The sequence below is a fragment of the Psilocybe cubensis genome, chromosome 10 (assembly GCF_017499595.1).
Source record: "Psilocybe cubensis strain MGC-MH-2018 chromosome 10, whole genome shotgun sequence".
Lineage (NCBI taxonomy): Eukaryota > Fungi > Basidiomycota > Agaricomycetes > Agaricales > Agrocybaceae > Psilocybe > Psilocybe cubensis.
Genome location: NC_063008.1, coordinates 665,105 through 684,436, shown reverse-complemented (window position 1 = coordinate 684,436; position 19,332 = coordinate 665,105). Strand labels below are relative to the sequence as shown.

The 19,332-nt window shown below is 45.8% G+C and overlaps 5 protein-coding genes across 5 annotated transcripts; 2 read left to right on the top strand and 3 right to left on the bottom strand.

The window, feature by feature from the left end:
• Nucleotides 1-2,824: 2,824 nt before the first annotated feature.
• JR316_0010531 (uncharacterized protein) lies at nt 2,825-3,955 on the top strand (the record flags this gene model as incomplete). The annotated part of the gene is made up of 5 exons (XM_047896198.1): nt 2,825-2,929; nt 2,992-3,125; nt 3,179-3,556; nt 3,619-3,757; nt 3,812-3,955. 5 exons carry the CDS (start codon nt 2,825-2,827, stop codon nt 3,953-3,955), a joined length of 900 nt encoding a protein of 299 aa, XP_047744243.1.
• A 1,199-nt stretch (nt 3,956-5,154) lies between these two features.
• JR316_0010530 (Versatile peroxidase VPL1) lies at nt 5,155-6,727 on the bottom strand (the record flags this gene model as incomplete). Its single annotated transcript, XM_047896197.1, has 9 exons — nt 5,155-5,301; nt 5,368-5,462; nt 5,534-5,715; nt 5,768-5,808; nt 5,867-6,083; nt 6,157-6,222; nt 6,290-6,365; nt 6,425-6,544; nt 6,598-6,727. The coding sequence occupies 9 exons, from the start codon at nt 6,725-6,727 to the stop codon at nt 5,155-5,157; spliced, it is 1,074 nt and encodes a 357-aa protein (XP_047744242.1).
• Nucleotides 6,728-8,927: 2,200 nt separating this feature from the next.
• On the bottom strand, nt 8,928-9,303 carry JR316_0010529 (37S ribosomal protein S19, mitochondrial; the record flags this gene model as incomplete). Its single annotated transcript, XM_047896196.1, has 3 exons — nt 8,928-9,041; nt 9,096-9,198; nt 9,255-9,303. Coding segments are annotated over 3 exons (266 nt in total), but the record flags the coding sequence as incomplete, so codon positions are not given.
• Nucleotides 9,304-13,435: 4,132 nt separating this feature from the next.
• On the top strand, nt 13,436-15,876 carry JR316_0010528 (ABC1 family protein C10F6.14c; the record flags this gene model as incomplete). Its single annotated transcript, XM_047896195.1, has 6 exons — nt 13,436-13,499; nt 13,648-13,814; nt 13,873-14,009; nt 14,062-14,453; nt 14,524-15,414; nt 15,512-15,876. The coding sequence occupies 6 exons, from the start codon at nt 13,436-13,438 to the stop codon at nt 15,874-15,876; spliced, it is 2,016 nt and encodes a 671-aa protein (XP_047744240.1).
• Nucleotides 15,877-16,182: 306 nt separating this feature from the next.
• On the bottom strand, nt 16,183-18,487 carry JR316_0010527 (uncharacterized protein; the record flags this gene model as incomplete). Its single annotated transcript, XM_047896194.1, has 5 exons — nt 16,183-16,953; nt 17,005-17,108; nt 17,239-17,998; nt 18,216-18,263; nt 18,335-18,487. The coding sequence occupies 5 exons, from the start codon at nt 18,485-18,487 to the stop codon at nt 16,183-16,185; spliced, it is 1,836 nt and encodes a 611-aa protein (XP_047744239.1).
• Between the last annotated feature and the right edge of the window lie 845 nt (nt 18,488-19,332).

Below are 19,332 nucleotides of genomic sequence, written 5' to 3'. Positions count from 1 at the left end.
CATCATCGAGCGCTTTGAGCAACTTGCTAGAGGAAGGACCGCTGGGGAGAGCATTGGAAGATGGATAAGTGGTCTGATGCATTCGACTCTCTCTGACCGCGTGCCTGATCAAACCCGATTAAGAAGTGATAAAAGAAAAACACCACAAATGAACATTACTGACGCAAACATCATAGCTTCATCTTCGTGAAGATCGATTGGACCGCTGGGAAGAACAATGCGAATGGATTTGCCTTTTCCTGGAATTCTGTAAATCAAGTTAAGTGATGCTCACGTAGACTTTTAGAGCATACACATACTTGGTGCCCAAAATGACTTCAGGTGACGGCAAGAAGGGGTTGATATCAGAATCAGCATCACCCTGCAAAGTAATGGGTGGAGACAAAACAGCAGATCCAGAAATTTCAGACCCAATCTTCAGCGGAGACACCGACAGACTAAGAGCAGGACGTCAGTCAATCGCAATGTGGAATAAAAGAGAACGGTACTCGCTCGATCGCAGCTTCCGAACGCCGAGCGGATCTACGAATCCCAACAGAGCCCTTCTTTGAAACGGATGATTTTCCTTTGTCTTTCTTTGTGGGGGTGGACGCAACGTTATCCGGTGCAAGAGGGATATGAACATCGACAGACTCTTTCTTAACCATAACTTCAGAGGGCAATACGGACGTGGGACGAGCAGATGCTTCTTGCTTTATGACAATGCCAGGCTCTTGTTTGATACGGACCGTTTGGGGCATTGTCTTCTGTGGCTTCTTGCCTTTCTGTTTATTCGGTTTTGCTCTGACAGGAGCACGAATTGTAATACGCGGATGTGAGAACGTATGACATAATAACATAAAAGATGTAAATGATAAACATACCCGCTGGTAGGATGAACAGAGACCATTTCATCCGCGGATGAATCATCGACTAATATGGCATCACTAATACCCTTCTGATATCGGGCGTTGGCTCTGTTCAGAGTATCCAACGGTATTAAGCAGAACGAAATAATGGCGAGATTTGATACAAGCAGTAAAACTTACGAATTATCGACGACTCGAATGACTTCGACCGAAGAATCACTCGAGTAAGATACGTGATTGACAGTCGCATCAACGTTCGCGCTGACGGATGTACGACTCTTCTTCGGAGGGGAAATTCGGGCTCTGAGGTAAATATATAACAAAACCAAAATATCAGCATAACATAAGGGTTATCAGATTGCAATTTCACTAACGGCAACTCCTCATCGGAACAAACGAGCGCAGCATCTTCGATATCGCGTTTCCTATAACGACAATAAAGTAGTCAAAACAAAAGAAAAAAAGTGCGGAATGTGCAGCTAAAATCATACAAGCCACTTGTTGACCTGGTCTTCCTAACAAAATTGTCCAACGCATCTGATCCGCTGCAATACAGAGATAAGAAAACGGAAGGAACGCATGTAAACGACGTGCGTGATTGAAGACACAGGGTAAGATAGTATGGGATACACGTACGCAACAGTCTTGTTCCCCGGTTTGACGACCTTTGCGGCAGCAATGCGAGAGGCGACGCTGTCTAACGGTCCGTCATCAGAGTCAGTGGCAACAGAAAAAGAATCTTCTTTGTTGTCGGGTTTGACGTGGATTATGACGTTGCGAATGCCTTTTGCAGGACGATGTCTGTTACAACGCACAACGTTTAAAATCATAAACTGTACATAGAATAACATGGAACGGCTTACTTGTATTCAGCAGAGGGCGAGCGATCACCAGCAACCACATCGGCATATGTAGGCTTGGGAGAAGCAGGAGCATAAGCAGAGTTGATGGAAACCATAATGTGATTGAAACGATAAAGAGACTTAGGAATACTGTAGATGATAGAGCTCGAGGCAGGTAGAGCGTCGAAGATGGAAAGCACTAAACAAAAAAAAACCAAGGTTTTATAGAAAAGGTTATGAGACAGCATCACAAGAATTCAACATGATAAATACTACTTGGAGAAACATGAAAAACAGAGAAAAAGGATAATAAAATCCATGAGTTGATACGGAGTAGAAAAATGCAAAGACTAACGCTCGGTACGATAGAAAGCGATGAGTGGAAACGCCTTTAGCGAATACCATACACACTCCCGAAGCCACTGAGACAAGCAAGTCAGCACGAATAAGATATTACGCGTGATGAGCGTACCAAGAGCAAACACCATTGTACAGGAGCGATTGCCTTAAGGGATTAAAGACGCCAAAAAAAATGATGGACCAAAATTTGATGTAAAAAAAAAGCCGACAGATGATGGTCGCACTACGCATAAAAACACGAAAAAGGTGAACTAGGCGAAGCGACACGTTGATGAGCAAAGGCAAAGAGCAAGCAAAGCAAGAGGAGCTCCATGAAACGAGAAAAGTAGGCACTCGGTACACCAAATCAAGTTAAAGAACAAATGCAATTTAATGAAGCGCGTCATATGAGGAGACGACAACACCATAGATGAACAACCGACCTAATGCCGCGGTCGAGAACAGGAACACCAGGGAAGAGGAACATATGAGAGCGAAGTAGACAGGGTCAAAACGGCGCCGATAGCGAATAAGCAAGGAGGAAAAATATATGAAAATTTTACAAAATGATCGGTGGTAACAACAACCGGAGAGGAGACAAAACATTAACAACCAGTACGAACCAAGCACGACGATGAGAACGGAACAGTAGCAGATTTCGGACAGAAACGGAAAGATTACACAAGAGGGACACACGAATACGAGTCGGAAAGCGAGAAACATCATAAAACCAAACGGTCAAACAAGGCCAAAAAAAAAAAAAAGTGAAACAGAATCCCACCCTCAACCAATTGCATGGACCCAAACTATAACCAATACGCTGCGCAGGCCCTCATGGACCAAGGGTACTGCGACGCCCGAAAATCGATACACGATGCTATGCCGGTGGTAGACTTTCAGGTATTTTACATATTCATATGGATGGACGAACATACTGACGATTCCAAAAACACGATTGACAGCTCGAAGATCATAGAGTGGTCTACGTAGAACAACCTCGCTCGTGGAGAATTACACGAACGAATTCCACTGAAGAACAAAACTTCTACGTGTACGGCGCAATATGCAGAAACGAATTGCCGCCTATTAAATTAAGGTAAATGATATAACTATATATACAAAATGCATACCCAACTGACCCAATCGTAGTGACGCAACACCGTCTATGAAGAAGAAAGCGATATATCTTCGACAGGGAGTTAGAATTACCGGACTGCGGAGCAACGGATTCAACGACGATGCGGTTAGTATAAAGCATGTACACGAGATGATGAAGACATACCTCAAAAAGGAAGACATAGAGGTAAAGCCGTGGAACTTAAGCATGTACGAAGGTCATTGGGCGGTCGACGCAAGTACGCGTTACTTCACACCTAGAAAGCATGCGCCGACAGAAGCAGGACTGGCGTTCGATATGGGTGTAGATCCAGACGGCGTGTTGGCGCACATGAGAGGAGACGATCTCATACACACCATGGACAACAAGGTCGACTATTTGCGAGAAGTCAAAAACGATAACGGTACAAGGTGAGCTTTGTGGTACATCTCATACACAGCGGCATACTAACAGTATCCGATCAATGACTCAGCACATCGCGTGTGGTTCCCAGCGTGTTCAAAGTTGGAGACATAGTCCGAGCGACCATAGCATTCATAGGAGTGATGCACAAAGACAAAGCTGTCGCGATGACCACAGTTCTGAGAGCGCTTACGCTCATACATGATGTGGTTAGTGAGGCAAGCATGTTCAGGGAAAATGAATAACACTGACCTCACAAACAGCAAGACGTACGAAATGGCCCAGCAGAGTTCATAGAGAATGACGCAGAAATCGCGAAGATACCCGTCATGAAGCGCCGTCGAGTGTATGACGAAGATAGAGAAGTAAGACAAAAGATGGAGGACATGACCATACACAGAGAATAGAAGAGAAATGAATATCTTATATTAAAAACATTAGTTGTTAGTATATAACTGCACATTACGCTGACAGAAAGACATAAACAGTTGAAAGACTACATGGCTATCAGGATGGAATCTTCACATCAACATCATTTAGAGCGCGATAAAGCAGATAAAGCAGTAGACATATCCACGAGAAATAGACGGCCTAACAGAGACGCATATTGAGGCAGCTTATGCACAATAAGTACAGACAAGTACATAAAAATATGGTACTGTAGCGAAAACAAAGGAAAGGAATCAAATATAACGACAACGCGCACAGACGGCAACTAACATAGAGGATGAGGAAGAGAGAGAGAAAAGGGGAAACAGTCTCACGGTGCGGCATAAACGAGCAGCTCGCGAAAAAATTTCGGCAATAAGCGAATGAACAAAAGATCAGAATACATAAGCAGAACATTCATTTTGGGAAATAAATTCCCGCGGAAACGCATACCTGACATTGGCCACCTGAGAAAGGCCTGGGAAAAAGAACGAGTCTATACTCCGTATAGGACTCGTAACCAAGGCATAGCTCTACAATCGAAATCCCTGAAACTCGCCGTCGAATACGGCAATGGAGGTCTAATAAAGGTTGTAAACATATACCTGTGTGAATGACACCCATGCGGACATGCATGTCAAAGCTCGGATGTACAGATGATTTAACCTATGTCTTCTGTGATGCACGCGATGAGAACGGATGGGAAATTGAAAACCTTAAGTCTATTTGACCCATGTGTCTGTAGCCAACCGTTCCGTTCAACAGTCATACAGAACAAATGACGAATGTCCGTGTAATTTATGTTATGAACAACATTATACCAACTACCAAACAATTTGGCACCCCCGAGTCAGCGATACCTTTGCGTTGCTGTATTTGATTGCGATATATGAATCTACTGATCAGATACTTGCTGGAACTTATAGTCGAAGATAACCTCAGAAGAGAATATCACACAATGTGTACCAAAACCATATATATGTATTATTTGCTGAAGAGTTACCAACAGCTATATTTTGGCAAATACAACAAAAGAAGTGAAAAATTCAGACAAATTCTATTTAAGTGCTAATAAATAAGCCGTCTTAGAGGCTTCATATTTAAGAGCCGGGGCTAAGAAAAGGTGAAAAGGTTGATGAGAACTTGTGCTTTATATCAGAGAATGATAGGAAAGAACTTACACAGGGGGGATGGTGGGGGCGGGTCCGGCAACAGTGGCAATGTTGGGGAAGGGAAGAGCGTGGCAGGCGATCTGGACGTCCTTCTTGGAGAAGGAGGCGGGGAACTTGATCTTCTGAGTGAAGGGCTTGGGAACGGGGACGACCTGTAAGAAGAAGCAAAAAGAAATGAGACACATTCCCGCCTGAAAGAAGAAAAAGAGGGCGCATACATCAGAGCAGTCGACGAGCTTGCGGGTGTCCTGGCCGAGAACCTGGAGCTTAGCCATGGCATCCTTGAACTGCGACATCATGAAGTCCTGGTTGTCTGTAGATCACAAAAATTGATACATCAGCTACTCTGTCCTCCGTCTATGATCGAAGCCGGTAGAAGCTCACCGATCATCTCTTGCCAGAAGCAGGCGGTCCTGGGGTCTTGAGAGAGGACGAAGTCACTCTGGAGACGCATCTCTCCGGCCAAGGGGGAAAGGACTTCACCGGGTTGCGAGCCGTTACCGGGGAAGGCTTTGCCCTTGAGCAGAACCTCAAGGAAGACTTGCGAGTCGAAAGTGAACGGGGTGCTGCAAAAAACATTAAACAGGAGTTACTTGAAATATATCAAATGAAACTCACGAGTCGAAGGGGGTTCCGGGGATGGTGACATCGACAACATCCTAGATAGTCATCGCGGTCAGATTAGCCGCAAAGGAAGCACAAAAAAGGTGGACATACGGCTGCAGCGACAGTGTGGGATGCGAGGAGGGCGATGGCCTCCTTGGGGGAGAAGCCGGCATCGGCAAAGCGAGCCAAGATGCTCGTGACGCTGTCGGTAGGCTCAGGGATGGTGAGATCGGGGGCAGGGGCCTTGGGGGCTGGGCGGCCGAACATGAACTTTAGGCGAGGAGCACCAGGGCAGTTGGCGGTACCGACAGCGGCAGCGAGGTGGACGCTAAATGAAGAGAAGTATGTAAGCTTGTGCGCGCTTACCCCCTAACTTGGGCCAGATATAGAGCAACACTTACAAGTCACCAGCGCTCAAAGAGGTCTGCTGCCAGATGGGGAATTGACCGTCAGTGATATCATCGATACTGATATTATGAGTAGTCGTTGTCAGTCAAGTGTGTACGAATGGTACGCGGAGGAGATGATTCTTACCCTCCGTTTGCGTGGAAGGCGGTTTCGGTCTTGTTGAACGCGAGAATAGAACCGTCAGCGCCTCCTCCCTTTCCACCTGATACGTCCTTTGATGTCAGATGTTGAAAATGCAAATCGAACAATTTTGGAGCTCACCGTGGATGGAGAAACCAATAGCGTCGTGGAAGGACAGACGAAGGGCGGAGTGAGCCTCTTCACCGCACTCGGCGCCGTCGAAGAGTTGGTCCTGGAGGAGGTCAACAACGGGGAAGAGAGCTTATACACAAGTGAGTAAAACTATTCGTATGTGAGTGGGTATATCTACATACCACAGCAGGCGGCGTTTGCAGTAGTGTGGCCAGATGGGCAAGTTACTGGTCTTGCAGCAGCGGCAGCGTACGCAGATTGAGCAGCTGCGAGAGCAATAGCAACAATAGCGGGAAGACGAGCGAAAGCCATTGAGAAATCGACTGTAAAAGCTGTTGAGCTGTCTGAGTGAAGAGGGGAGTACTTGAGTATCCTGAAGATTTGAAGGCACAAAGCAAATGTCTTTTATACTGGATTGTGCCAGCCAGGGACAAGTCATTTTGATTTCATGAGAGCGTCGCTTTCCAAATGCGAATGGACGAGATGGTAAAATGTTCCGTAAATATCTCCACTGCAGAAGGTAGGTCCAAAGATTTGGGCCGGTGTGAGCGTGCGATGGTATGCAAAGGAATTGTAAAGTTACCAGACCTCTTGAAAATCTGTGTGTAATGCAGAAATGTTGGCCGTGATCTGCATTTCCACAGCCTGAGGTACTTTCCACGGTTTCGGGACTAGATGGCAGCAGATGGACAGCCCGTTGCAGTAGTCGCTCACATGCCGATACTCCTCTGAGAGTCACAACCCGCCGCGCTCGCTGTCTCAGGAGTAGCTGGCTGTCCTGGTAAACAAGTCCACTTGAAACGCGTCATTGACATGACTTTCGAACTGCCCGGAACGGACGTCGAGGACCGGCAGAGACACCTTTCCCATACCACCAGTCCGTTTTCCCAGGAAAAAATTTGACCATGGAATGGAAAGGCGGCAAGCCAGCTAATGGGGGTGGGAGGTGACCGTATACCCAAGTTTGGGGACATCTGGAGGCGATGATGGAGACATTCTGAGGATTTGGTCGAGGATAGCCACATCTCGAGGTATGGTTTCCACGACCATGTTCGGGAAACCGGTAGCGGGAATGACCGTCACGGGTTTCGCATGGAATCATCGACCCGAGGAAAACAAGCGTGGTTACTGAAAGTTATAAATAAACTGCCGAGTGTCAAATTAAAGGTTGATACATACCATATTCTGCCGACAGAGCATCACTGAATTGTTGACGGCTAAAGTCACAAAATGTGTAAATGAAAACCCTCAAAATCTCCCAAAAGCGTTATTTATCCAAATATTTGAGGAAGGTCTGATAGCAAATGCCCAATAGAAAAAATGAGATCCGATCAGATATAAAGCCCAACTTCCGAGTAATAGTAACAATTGATAGACAGATATTTGTGATAGTTGCTGCACGTACGTGTAAACAGACAGGCGGTGAGAGGAGCAGCGGGTTGTAATGACCAGGACATGATGCGTGTTATGAGACAGGTCAAATGAATGAATATTAGTCGCCAGTCAGACTACTTCCCCTCCAGCGTAACATATCGAGATTGTGCACAGCGATTCTTGTAGGCGCTAGAGGATATATGAACAAAAGATCAAGGAGGTCGGTGATAGAGCCCGCATAAAAAATGGATCCCAGAGTCACCGCAGGTTGTTTCAAGCTCTGATAGATTCGTTTCTGCTCTGCAACGCTGGCCAATGCTTTGACATCCATGGTGTGCGGTCGAATAACAATCAGTATGCGGGAGATTGCACCGTCGATCACATCCTCTCAGGTTATTCGACACAGTACCGTGCAACAAAAGCTAGCAAAGTGAGGGTCAAAGTTCTGTGGGCGATTTGCAGATACTATTGCATTTAACTGGGAGGTAAGCGAACGTTCTCTCACACCGTCTGCTGCGCGTCCATAGCTGACATAGCAACGCCCCCTTCACCATGAGCGCTCTCCACTAATCCATTGAAATTGTGAGAATAAACGATAGTTCCGCAGCAGAGACTTGTTTGTGTGCCTTTTGGCCAAGCTGATGGCCATAAGCTAGGGTGGGCATATACTGAGCAGCGGCAGGCATAAGAGGGAAGAGAAACATCAATCTAGAAATCCAAGCAAAGGATGGCTGGAAAATGAACCGGGGGAGCAAAACTCTGAAAGTGGTATTCGGGGCTGCTGCAGTGGATTTAAACATTGGTGGAATGCACGCATTTTCTTCGGATCCACCTCTGGTTTTCATTTCGATCGTATACTGGAGAGGACATATGATGAAGCTTCTTATTGCCATAGACATGTTGACCGCCGAGGATTTGCCCTTGTCTCATCAGGAAGCGAGGCAAAAAAACAAGCATCAAGAAGCCATGCACATAAGAATGGATCGCGCACGAAACCTTGAAAACCATTATCCTTGACCAATGAATCTCAACTGCGATGTTCCGATTAACGATGTATAATATGCATTTGCGCTACTTTTTGGTTGCTCTGGTGAAACAAGTTATGAGAATGTCAAAGAGGAGTGGCATAATGACATACCTAAATGTAAATCTCTTCTTCGTAAAGGAAAACTCTCCAAGCTTGTGACCAACCATGTCCTGGGTAACCAATACTGGTTCGTAGTCTCTCCCATTATGAACCAGAAACCGTACACTTGAATGTAGCGCGTCAATTAATGCATATATATGACCATTGGCCAGTACTCACCCAACAAAGTTAGGTAGAATGGTGCAATTACGCGCCTGCGTCTTGATTGGAATGTGGTTCGTCAGAGCTTCTCGCAGGTCATGGAATGGAACAAAATAAGGTCCTAAAAGTTTGCATGTATAAGCGTGTTGACCATTATGGTGCACCAGATGTACTCACCTTTCCAGGCTGAACGCCCGGACTTCAACAAAATCTGACTGGGGTGCATCTGCTTGTGTTGTTTCGAACAGTGACAAGAGGGTCGTGTCACAGTGCTGATGCTGTTTTTTCCGACATCACGTGCTCAGTGATGTCGCCTTCCAAAATGAGTTGCCGGTTAGGGGTTACTGATAGTGACCAAGGTTTGGCAATAAAATACTTGACTAACCCTTGGAAAAATAGTATTAAAGAGAAATTGCACAGCATAAGTATTCTTAGATTGCTCTCCGTTTGTACCGTGTTTCTGTTATATGGCCAACTGATCAGACTTCGAGATAAAGGTGAACCTCTGCATTCGTTTTGCATTCGTTGCCAACTTGGTTATCGTGTAATTATGCATTGACCTGGTAGGATTCACGACCTGCTCTCAAGAAAATTTTATATTCTCGCTCTTCTCTGCTCTAAGTTGATTATTTACGTCCAAATTTTGTAGGTGTGTCACGCAACTACTAACTTACAGCAATATACCGCGCGCTCCCCCCACACCGGAAAGCCCGGTATTCCTATGACATACGGTTGTCGAGGTAGCCATAAGACAGATGATCATGTCATTTATCTATTGTATTAACAATGTTCCAAAGGTAAGTGTGGCATTCTCATTCGAGAAAATTCTGGATTACCCTCAGCAAGTTAATATAGTCTAGATTTGGTCAGAGAAACTAGGTAAAAAGATATACCTATCATAAAGGTTAACGATGCATGTACTCTGTGACTGCAAAATGTGCTCGTATATATTACCGGATTAAATGATCAGACACGCATCCAGTTAGAAGTAAAATGCTGACATATGTGGTCCCGGGACCTTTGCAATATTGAAGTTCTGATTGGCTGTTCTCTCGCCATCCCAATTCTAACCTACAAACCCATCACGGCTTAATCCCTTGCCAAAATCGTACAATGTCGCTACCTAACCTTATCAAAGCGCGTCAATGTCAATTTCTGGGCCGTCTACCATGCCTATTGGCCGTCGAAAGGGTTCCTATGACAGACAAAGTTCCATAGTTAAAACAAAGTGATAGAGATTTATGATGGAATGCCAGTTTATGATGTAATTAGAAACTCAGGCTGTTCAAACTGTCAACTTATCAACCATTTGATTAGGACCCCAAGTCAGACAATATGAACAACGTGCAGTACATCCAAGGACTTGGTAAATCATCGTTCTTTTCTCAATGTCGGTCGGCTAGCTATACGCCATGTGCATAGGGATGGCAAACGACTTGAACCTGCAGCTTCAGGTTAAAATGATAACAAGATTTCGCCGTTTTAACCCCCTAGGGCGTGTATTTCTGTCATAGGAAACTGATCGTGTTAGATGTAGCAACACTCCGGTAAACGCCTTGCCATCTGAAAGACTTTAACCGATCGAAAGTCTCATGCAGCAGTTCGGAACAAGGACCGCGTCATTCCAGTATAGGACATTAACTTGAAGATAATGTTTTACCATGGGACCTGCTGAGAAAAAGATATCCGAGATTAGGAATAATATCTACATGTAACATACAGAAGTAACATAATTTCTGTATGTTACAGAACTCATCAGCGCATTTTAACTTATGAATTAGGTGTTTTGTTCTGTGTTCGAAGCAAGTTGGAAGAAAGACGAAATGACCAGAGGCGAAATGTCGGTAATACAGTTATGCCAAGCCCAACACCCTGGGAACCCGCTCGAATGGCAGACGCGGCAGAATAGGGCAGAATACGGCTATTGCAGACTTGAGTAAAAACAAATAGGTAACAGAAGCTGACAACACGTAAGGAGTTGTCCTCGTTTCGTCAGACCCCAGAAAGGTACGGAATCATCTACAGCTGCCTACCGCCAAAGTCCCCTCCGCCGTGCTCTGAGATTACCCATCGACAAGCACCCACTATAATGAAGCGTGGAAACTGAGGGAACCGTAGAGGTCGCTTACTACGTCCCAGCGATCTCAGCAAACCTGCAAGATAACGGAGAGTTGGGATTGAGGGGTTCCATTACTTGGGCGAGCATCGTGGGACTCAGACAACTTTAGGAACCTTGTGAGAAATCAGGGGTTTATTCAATGAGAAGCCGTCAAGGCACATTCGATTACCCGGCATTTGAACATGTTATACCCGCGAAATCGGAGACAACGGAAGACGGATTGAAACCGACTCGAAGGCTTCGACTTCGAACAAGAAGTCAAGCGTTTGAATGGGAAGCTAACTTTGCCATGAGCTCGAGAAAGTGTAAGCAATTTGATAGAAGCGACTATGTATCAATAATGCCCCTTTTCTGCAGCGACATTGATAAATGCAGGCATTCTGTCTCTCTCCCGCGTGTGGAGCATGTAGACGAACGATGAGTATGATGGATTATTTTGTTCACTCTGCTCCGTTTCCGTTGTTTTATTTCTGTACCGACTAATTATAGTGACAAAACTTGGGCGTTCATATTATCTTCTCAGAATTGATTTTTGGAGGGCCTACTGGAAATACGTGTAATTGGTGATCCCGAAATGCTGAATTCTCCAGAAGTAGGTTTTGAGGGACATTTCAACTGGAAACATAGCCTCACTTAAGTTGTACACGTACTGCCCGAGGTGGAAAGACAAAGAAACAATCAGAAATTCGGGTGCAGACATCAGAATTTTTACGTGTGGAATCAAGTTACTAACGAAGGAACAAACCATGGCCAGTGCCGAGACGCAGGAGGCGTGATTTAGAAATGGCAGTCAAAGTTCGCAATTATAGAATTACGTACGGAATCATAAACTGTCGTTCTCACCACCGTGTCGAACGTCGGCCTTGCACTGACGTCTTTAAAACTGACCTCAGATGTACACCATACTACCACGGTGTCAAACCAAATGTGAATTTCCCTGAGAGGATTTTTGGGACGTCACCCGGGCAGTTCCGTTCAGAGCTTCAACCGGTCTATGACGCAGTATCAGCCTTGTATGTTTAAGAGATTTGGTGAATAATTGGTGAGAGCAGCCTTCAAAAAACAGTGTGGAAGAGGAGTCCGGATACTGCATCCACAAACAACAGCGCGGATCGTGTGGAAAATTAAATTTTAAGGCCGACGGCAGCGACTGTCCTATCCTATGTGCTCGAAAATATTTAACCAGCCGTATGGCAGGAGAATGTTTAAACTGCTGGTCTACATACTACCTAAGTACTATGTTGAAATGTATACACTCAAACGGGGAATAGGGCGATTTACAGAGGTGATCATGCCAATCCGCGTTACCCCAGAATACAACAGCATTACAAATATATCTTGATATCTATATCTCCGTATTTTAAGAATACTGTCTTCAAACCAAACAGTACTGAAAGCGTACTGTTTTATCTTTTGAGGTTGGTACTTCAAAAGGAAATCGATACTCATTACTGTCATCGGCTTCGTTGGGAGAATTAGTACCTCAAGGAACGAAGTAAATACCGTTCTAAGTCAGATATCCGACTTCCGGATTTCGCAAGAAGGCTGCAGTAATATGTTCTCACTGGCCGACAGAAATTTGCCCTGCCCCAACGGTGATCATGGCGGCTTGGTCACAAAAAAGCACTTATCCTCAGCAGCGAGTGTTTATTGCGAGTATGTGAGTGCACCCGCACTGTGCTTGCTCATAACTTGATTGCTAGCGTTGGCAACTCGTAGTACGGTGTTCTAATATATTCGTCATCATAGAAGTAAAACAATTATGATTAATGCTTGATTTGCTATCTTGCAGAATACACATACCTCTTATTCAAAGTCCTTTATAAAATCGCAGAAGTTTCATTTGCCCATTGCACGAGTTTCCCGAATACCTGAATCACTCTAAAGATCATTCTACAACGAATTGAGTGTCACTGCAAGGCAAACCTTATGAAAAATGGTTTTCGACGACCCCATCATACACTAAAATTGAGTATCCAAAGGAGAAGTGTAGAGTTGGAGGCAGTTGGAGGAAGAGTGTTGCAAGGACGTTCGCTGTTTCATGTGAGTCGTTATGCGAGAATGTGTGAGGCAAAATGCCTGGGCAATCCGGCTGGCAATGTTCCAGACCATGTTGATGACCTAATGAGATCACGTTGCGTTGAGGGCCTGAAATGCCGCGTATCGCCGGCCTGACTCGTCTGAATCGAGCCGCAAAGTGAACGCAACCATTGCCGACATCCCACCACCAATATCCATCATGTCCAAACCATATATCTCTCTACTACGGGCAGCTGTCTACCCCTCACCTCTGTTTTCAGAAAGTTCAGTGGACGATGACGACCAGGATCATGCTTCGTATAGGAAATCTGGCCTGGACAACACAGCGTCAATTACGTCTGGACTCCATCGCGCTGCTATCTAAAAGACAACTTTCCTTTACACATATATCTAAATCTCACCCATCGGCAGGTGTATCTCCACCCAAGTTGACCCCAGAACATCATCAGACACCGTCGTGGCTATGGAAATATACTCGGAGGATGGGGTATTTTGCAGCGGGAGCAGCGACGATATACACGGTGGACAGGGTCTATAACGCGTCTTCTTTAACGCGGACACTGAGGACATTTACAACAGTGGGTATTTACTAATCATCCTCACACACGCTCTACAATGCTTCTTTGTTTCCAATAGAGTGCCTTGATTACCTGGGATTACAAGTCCAATTTCACGCCGGGCAAGAGCGAGCAGATACCGGAGTTGCACGAACGCGTCGGGCAGCGGGTGTTCGACCTGCTTTCGACCAACGGAGGGTTGTACATCAAATTTGGGTGCGTGCCTTAGCATCTCCACACTGTTTCGCTTTTCTGAGGTCAGTGGAAGGCAAGCGATAGCTGCGAACGCAGCGGCGCTCCCAGAGCCGATCCAGAAGCAGTTCGCCAGCCTGTTCGACGACGCACCGCAGGTTCCCTACTCAACCATCCACCGTGTATTTGTAAATGAGTTGGGGCAGCCTCCGAGCGGGCCCAACGGTGTATTTGAGGTATTTGAAGAAAAGGCTGTGGCCAGCGCAAGCATCGCGCAAGTGCACAAGGCGAAACTCTGGCCCACGCGCGACGAGAGTGGACGTGTAGTAGACGAGGGAAAGTGGGTTGCAGTAAAGGTACAGAAGCCTGACGTGGCAAAGCAAATGGAGTGGGACATTGCTGCGTTCCGCTCTGTTATGTGGATGTTTGAGCATTGGGCGTTTGATCTGCCCGTATATTTCGTCGTTGGTGAGTATTCTACGTTTATATCTTGATATTACTTGTGTTAATGTGCCTATTTCATTTCACGATGTTGTAGATTTTATTGCAGACCATCTAAGGCAAGAACTGGACTTTGTAAATGAAGCACGAAACGCGCAGCAGACAGCTGATTATATCGCAAAAGAACCGCTCCTGCGGGATAAAGTATACATCCCTAAAATCTACGAAGAATACACGACAAAGAAGGTCATGGTGGCTGAGTGGATTGACGGGGTGCGTCTATCAGATAGGGAAGGTGTATATCGCCTCATGGGCGAAGCTCTGCCGAAGAAAGCACAGCATGTACCGGAGGGGACCACACACACCCATATCACAGCAGTCGAAAGCTCCGATTTTTTAACCCCCTCGACAGTATCGTCGTTCCACTACCCAGCGCACCCCCTCAAAGGCGGCGTCAAATCTCTCATCGAAACCCTCACTGAGCTGTTCTCCGCCCAGATGTTCAAGTTTGGACAGGTGCACTGCGATCCCCACCCGGGTAACATCCTCATACGCCCCTCTCCTACAAACCGCACCCAGCCGCAAGTCGTTCTGCTCGATCATGGGCTGTGTGTGCAGCTTCCTGAAGAATTCAAGAGGGAGTGGGCGGAGCTGTGGCGGGCGATGCTGGTGGGTGATTTTAGTGGAGTGAAGAGTGTTGCGGAGCGATGGGGGTTCGGCCCGTTACCTGATTTGGTGGCGAGCTTTGTGATGATGCGGCCGACGATTTTGAGGAAGGGGAGAGAGGTCAAGAAGACTGATTCAGGGGCAGAGAAAACGAGAAAAGACGGAGAAAACGAGGATAGAGATAACGAGAAAAAGAGAGAACGGATGTCAGAGTACGAGCTCAGTCTGAAGATGAAGCAGAGGCTGAAGGAATTTTTGGCGGACACGGATCGGATGCCCAAAGTCATTCTGTTTCTGAACAGAAATATGCGGATAATGCAAGGTACATACACCCTACCACTTATCTGATCTCTCTTTACTTTATGTCTTCAATTTTGGTTGGCTTTGGTGTGCTCATCATGTTTCTTTTCCTTTTGTAGGGAACAACGCGTCATTCGGCAGTCCCGTCAACGGCGTCAAAATTACAGGCTACTGGGCTTCGAAGGAGCCCACTCGAAACACTCACCTCACATTCTCCGAGCGCACGCGGGAGTGGTACAACCACACACGTTTCCAGCTCAGCATGTTCAGCATGGACTTCGCCATTTGGAAGGCATTGGTCGGGTTCTGGCTGCGCACACTTCCCGCTCGGATGCACGCTCGGCTGCGTCGTGCTGCGCTGCCGCAGGACGACAACAAGAAGAAAAAGATGACAAAGGAGGAGATGGAGGAGGCACTAAGGGAGTTTATTGTCGACGCCATGGGCATTGATCTGCCGGATGAACTCCCTGACTTGGACCTGTGATCTGGAGTGTCGGGACCATGTCAATGAGGCTGGCTGGAGTCGAATTGCAACGCGTTGTATCAGTGGGCTGACTTGCTTTTGAACATTTTATGATATATATATCTGCTAATTTTGTGACGTAGCAATATCTTTGTACATGTACTACTGTATAATTACCTGCACTCCACTCACTTTAATATTTATTGCATACCGGATCACGAATAAAACTACAATGTTCAAACTAATGAGATATGACATGAAGAATTTGTTGTTACATGAAATATATCCAAGCAAGTCACAATACTAAAGCTACTATCTATCTCTCTCTCACTTCTTTCTAGGTTGCTTAGCTTTGGTCCTACCTTCGCTCTCGACCTCCCTCGCATCGACATGGTCTTCGTTGGATCGAGGACGCTTACGCTCTGGTTCGCCCACCGCAGATCCTTGTGCCACGGTATTGCTATAAGCCTTCACCAGCAAAGGTATCGTGGACCAATGCTGATCTCCACCATCGTTTCTGCCAGAAGCTTGGGCTTCCGAAGCTTCAGTGACCTCTTCGTCGAGCGCTTTAAATGTCTCGAAGAAGATGCTGTGAATCTGAGCATACGAGCCAACATCATTATATGCGCCATTCCGACCACGATCAACGTAGTTTTGGTAAAGTTCGCCACTCAATAGGGAAAGAGACGTAACGACAGAGAGAATTGACTTTGGTGCCTTGGGTGTGACAGTTTTTCCGAATGGTGCGGTGATGCAGTGAATTCTGGCATCAGTCGGCTTTATATCGTTGATGAAAATGGCCTTGCCAAAGTCCTGAAGGGACTTCGTTGATTGCGTTGGGTCAAGGCGGCAGCATATGTTCCAGAGAAGCATCCACCACATTGATTCTAAATCGTGTTGAAAATTGTGAGCGACTCCCTTCTGCGGTGGAGTAGTTGTAGGGTTCTGTAGCTGTAGTGTCAATTCAGCAAGTCTCTCTTTGACAGAAAGTTGTCTTGCAACTGCGAATTCTTTCTGCGCTGACATTGTATTGTCGTGGCTGGGAGAAAACAAGTAAGATGACAGCATAATTTCCAGAGGCATAAAGTACGCTGTCCCCTGTAGGCAATGGTCAAAAGACAATTTTTTGAAATCAAAGAACATAAATACCGTCTTCGTATTTGAAGCACATGCTGAACCTTTTGGCACAGGGAATTTTGTGGCATATTCAAGGTCAGAGAGTTTTGCGAGCCACGGCCCCTGGCTTTCTGAATCTTTCTTGAAAGCAAGTATATTTTTAGAACTTATGTCTCTATGGACCCATCCCGCGCAAAACAAAAGTTGGAGCGCTAGATAGAACACGTAAGGCTTTAAATTTAAAGGTGGGTAAAGCAAATTGCTCACGGATGAGGGTTTGCGATAGCACATTGACAACTTCTCCGAGGGTTTTGAGACTTCCAGAAGGTCTACAAACCTCTTTGAAAATGATGCGATATTGCCTCTTCTGTTCGTGTGGAATAGTTGGAATAGCTGGTGATTGGGAAGCATTTCGGTGTGTGTTTACAAACGTCTGATCGTTCTGAGACTGCGATTCTTGTGATTTGGTACCAGTCACCGGAGCATTTGGTACGAGGTCTTCCTCCGCGTCGAAAAAATCTCTGACTTCAGTTCCTCTTTCTACTCGTATTTTGGTTTTCTGTCCGCTGTAGTCCAGGACAATCTGAAGAAAGTACTGCTTATAGCTGTCATCGCCAACAATATTTTTGTGAGCTTCTTTGAAGCCTTGTAATTCTGGCCGTTCGTCTGGGCAGTCCCGAAATTGTTTGATATCGGTAAAAATGGCGTTCTGTATCTCTTTTTCCGTCTTTGCAGAGCTGTCGAGCCACACGTCTTTCAAGACGAGCGGATCTCCAAATGCTTCGCCGTTTTCCCTGACTTCAACGACTTTGTAAACACGCGTCATTCGACCAGTGATGACGTTCGAATGATAGAGCGACAGGCCCTCCATGGTGCGAAAGAGCCGAAACTTGTCGCTGCCCCGTAAACTTGGAATCTTGAATGTGTAGTTTCGGTCTGGTTCAAGCTTTACCATTGAATCGTAGCCAAGCTCTTCTTCCGTTGCAAACGAAAATGCAATGAGGATTTGAATGAATAGTTTAGGATTCTATGTGGATTTTGTCAGAAGAATATTCTAAGAATAGGGAAAGCTACAGACCGTAGATAAGTTAAAGGGATATGACGCGGCTGAATGTGAACGATCATGATACCACAGCGTGACATTATGCCTTTCGGCTGTTATCTGTGTGGCATATCGTGGATGTTAGCTCGGTCAACAACAAAATGTACAGAAAGCGCACCCCGAAAGTGAACATACGACGTACGTCCTCGTTCATGATCTGAACATTGGCAGATATGGCATGTAAAGCGTTCTAAAATGAGTAAACGTCAGAAGATACGCGCGAAAGAATGGACGTTAGCTGAACTATGGAATGGAACTCACTTGCCGATTGTGCGACGCAGCAACTTTGTGCCCGACTACAACAGCTATGTCGGTCGTCTGAAGCGGCTTGTCCGTATCGCAGGCTGCAATAAATGCGGCATCGATTTTGTTGTTGTAGCCGCTGCTGGATGACGCTATCCTCTTGTTCGGCATGTTTACGTAGCTGAATTTGTTGCGTTTTCGTTCCCCAGGATATTCTATATTTCCAATGGTCTGTGCAATCTTCTCCCATCCCCGAAAGACGGTGATTTTGCTGTTAGACTGCCGCCCCCGCTTTCTCTGGAGTGGGTAATCTCGAAGAGCGAAAGTTGTCTCGTTTCCCGTTAATACAGACAATACCGGCCGTGTAGTCACGTCGCTGGAATGACAATCATTACCAGCCTCCGTTAAAGTGCCCTGTAAAAGTTGCTGGACAAAATATTGCGTTTCCTTGTCATTTGGGACGAAAGGCAGGTAGGTGTTCATGAAGCTCTCGACAGAGCATCTGATGAAATTGAACTCGCTATCCATTTCCCTGACAATATGCCGCTGACGCTGCACTATGTCGATATGTTCAAGTTGTTAATTCAGAATATTTATTGCTTCGCAGGGTTTCGGGACACTATAATTGAAAACTGAGTATCAGTCAATGGTAGGCACAAAAACACTAGAAATATTCACGCGCGAGACTTTTTTCTCCTTGGTTTGGTGTATGTTCGTATTAGTTGAGAAGATAGTAAATAATTAATCTTCAAGAACGCGCGGGGTTCATCTCAAGGTTTAAACGGAGGCTTGGCGGTGCCGTCCCTCGCTTTGCAGCAGGCCCATCAATTTCTCACGGCCCACCCGTTGATTGTCTACCAGCGAGATAGATCGCAGTGAATACTGAAATTTTGAGTTGAACATCTTGCTTTCAATGGTGTGGTCATTCTCTTACCCTGGTTCAACTTCTGTATCCGATCCTACAAACCAACGTGCCTAAATTTCGTCGTTCCCAACTTGCCTCTGCTTCAAGTTCT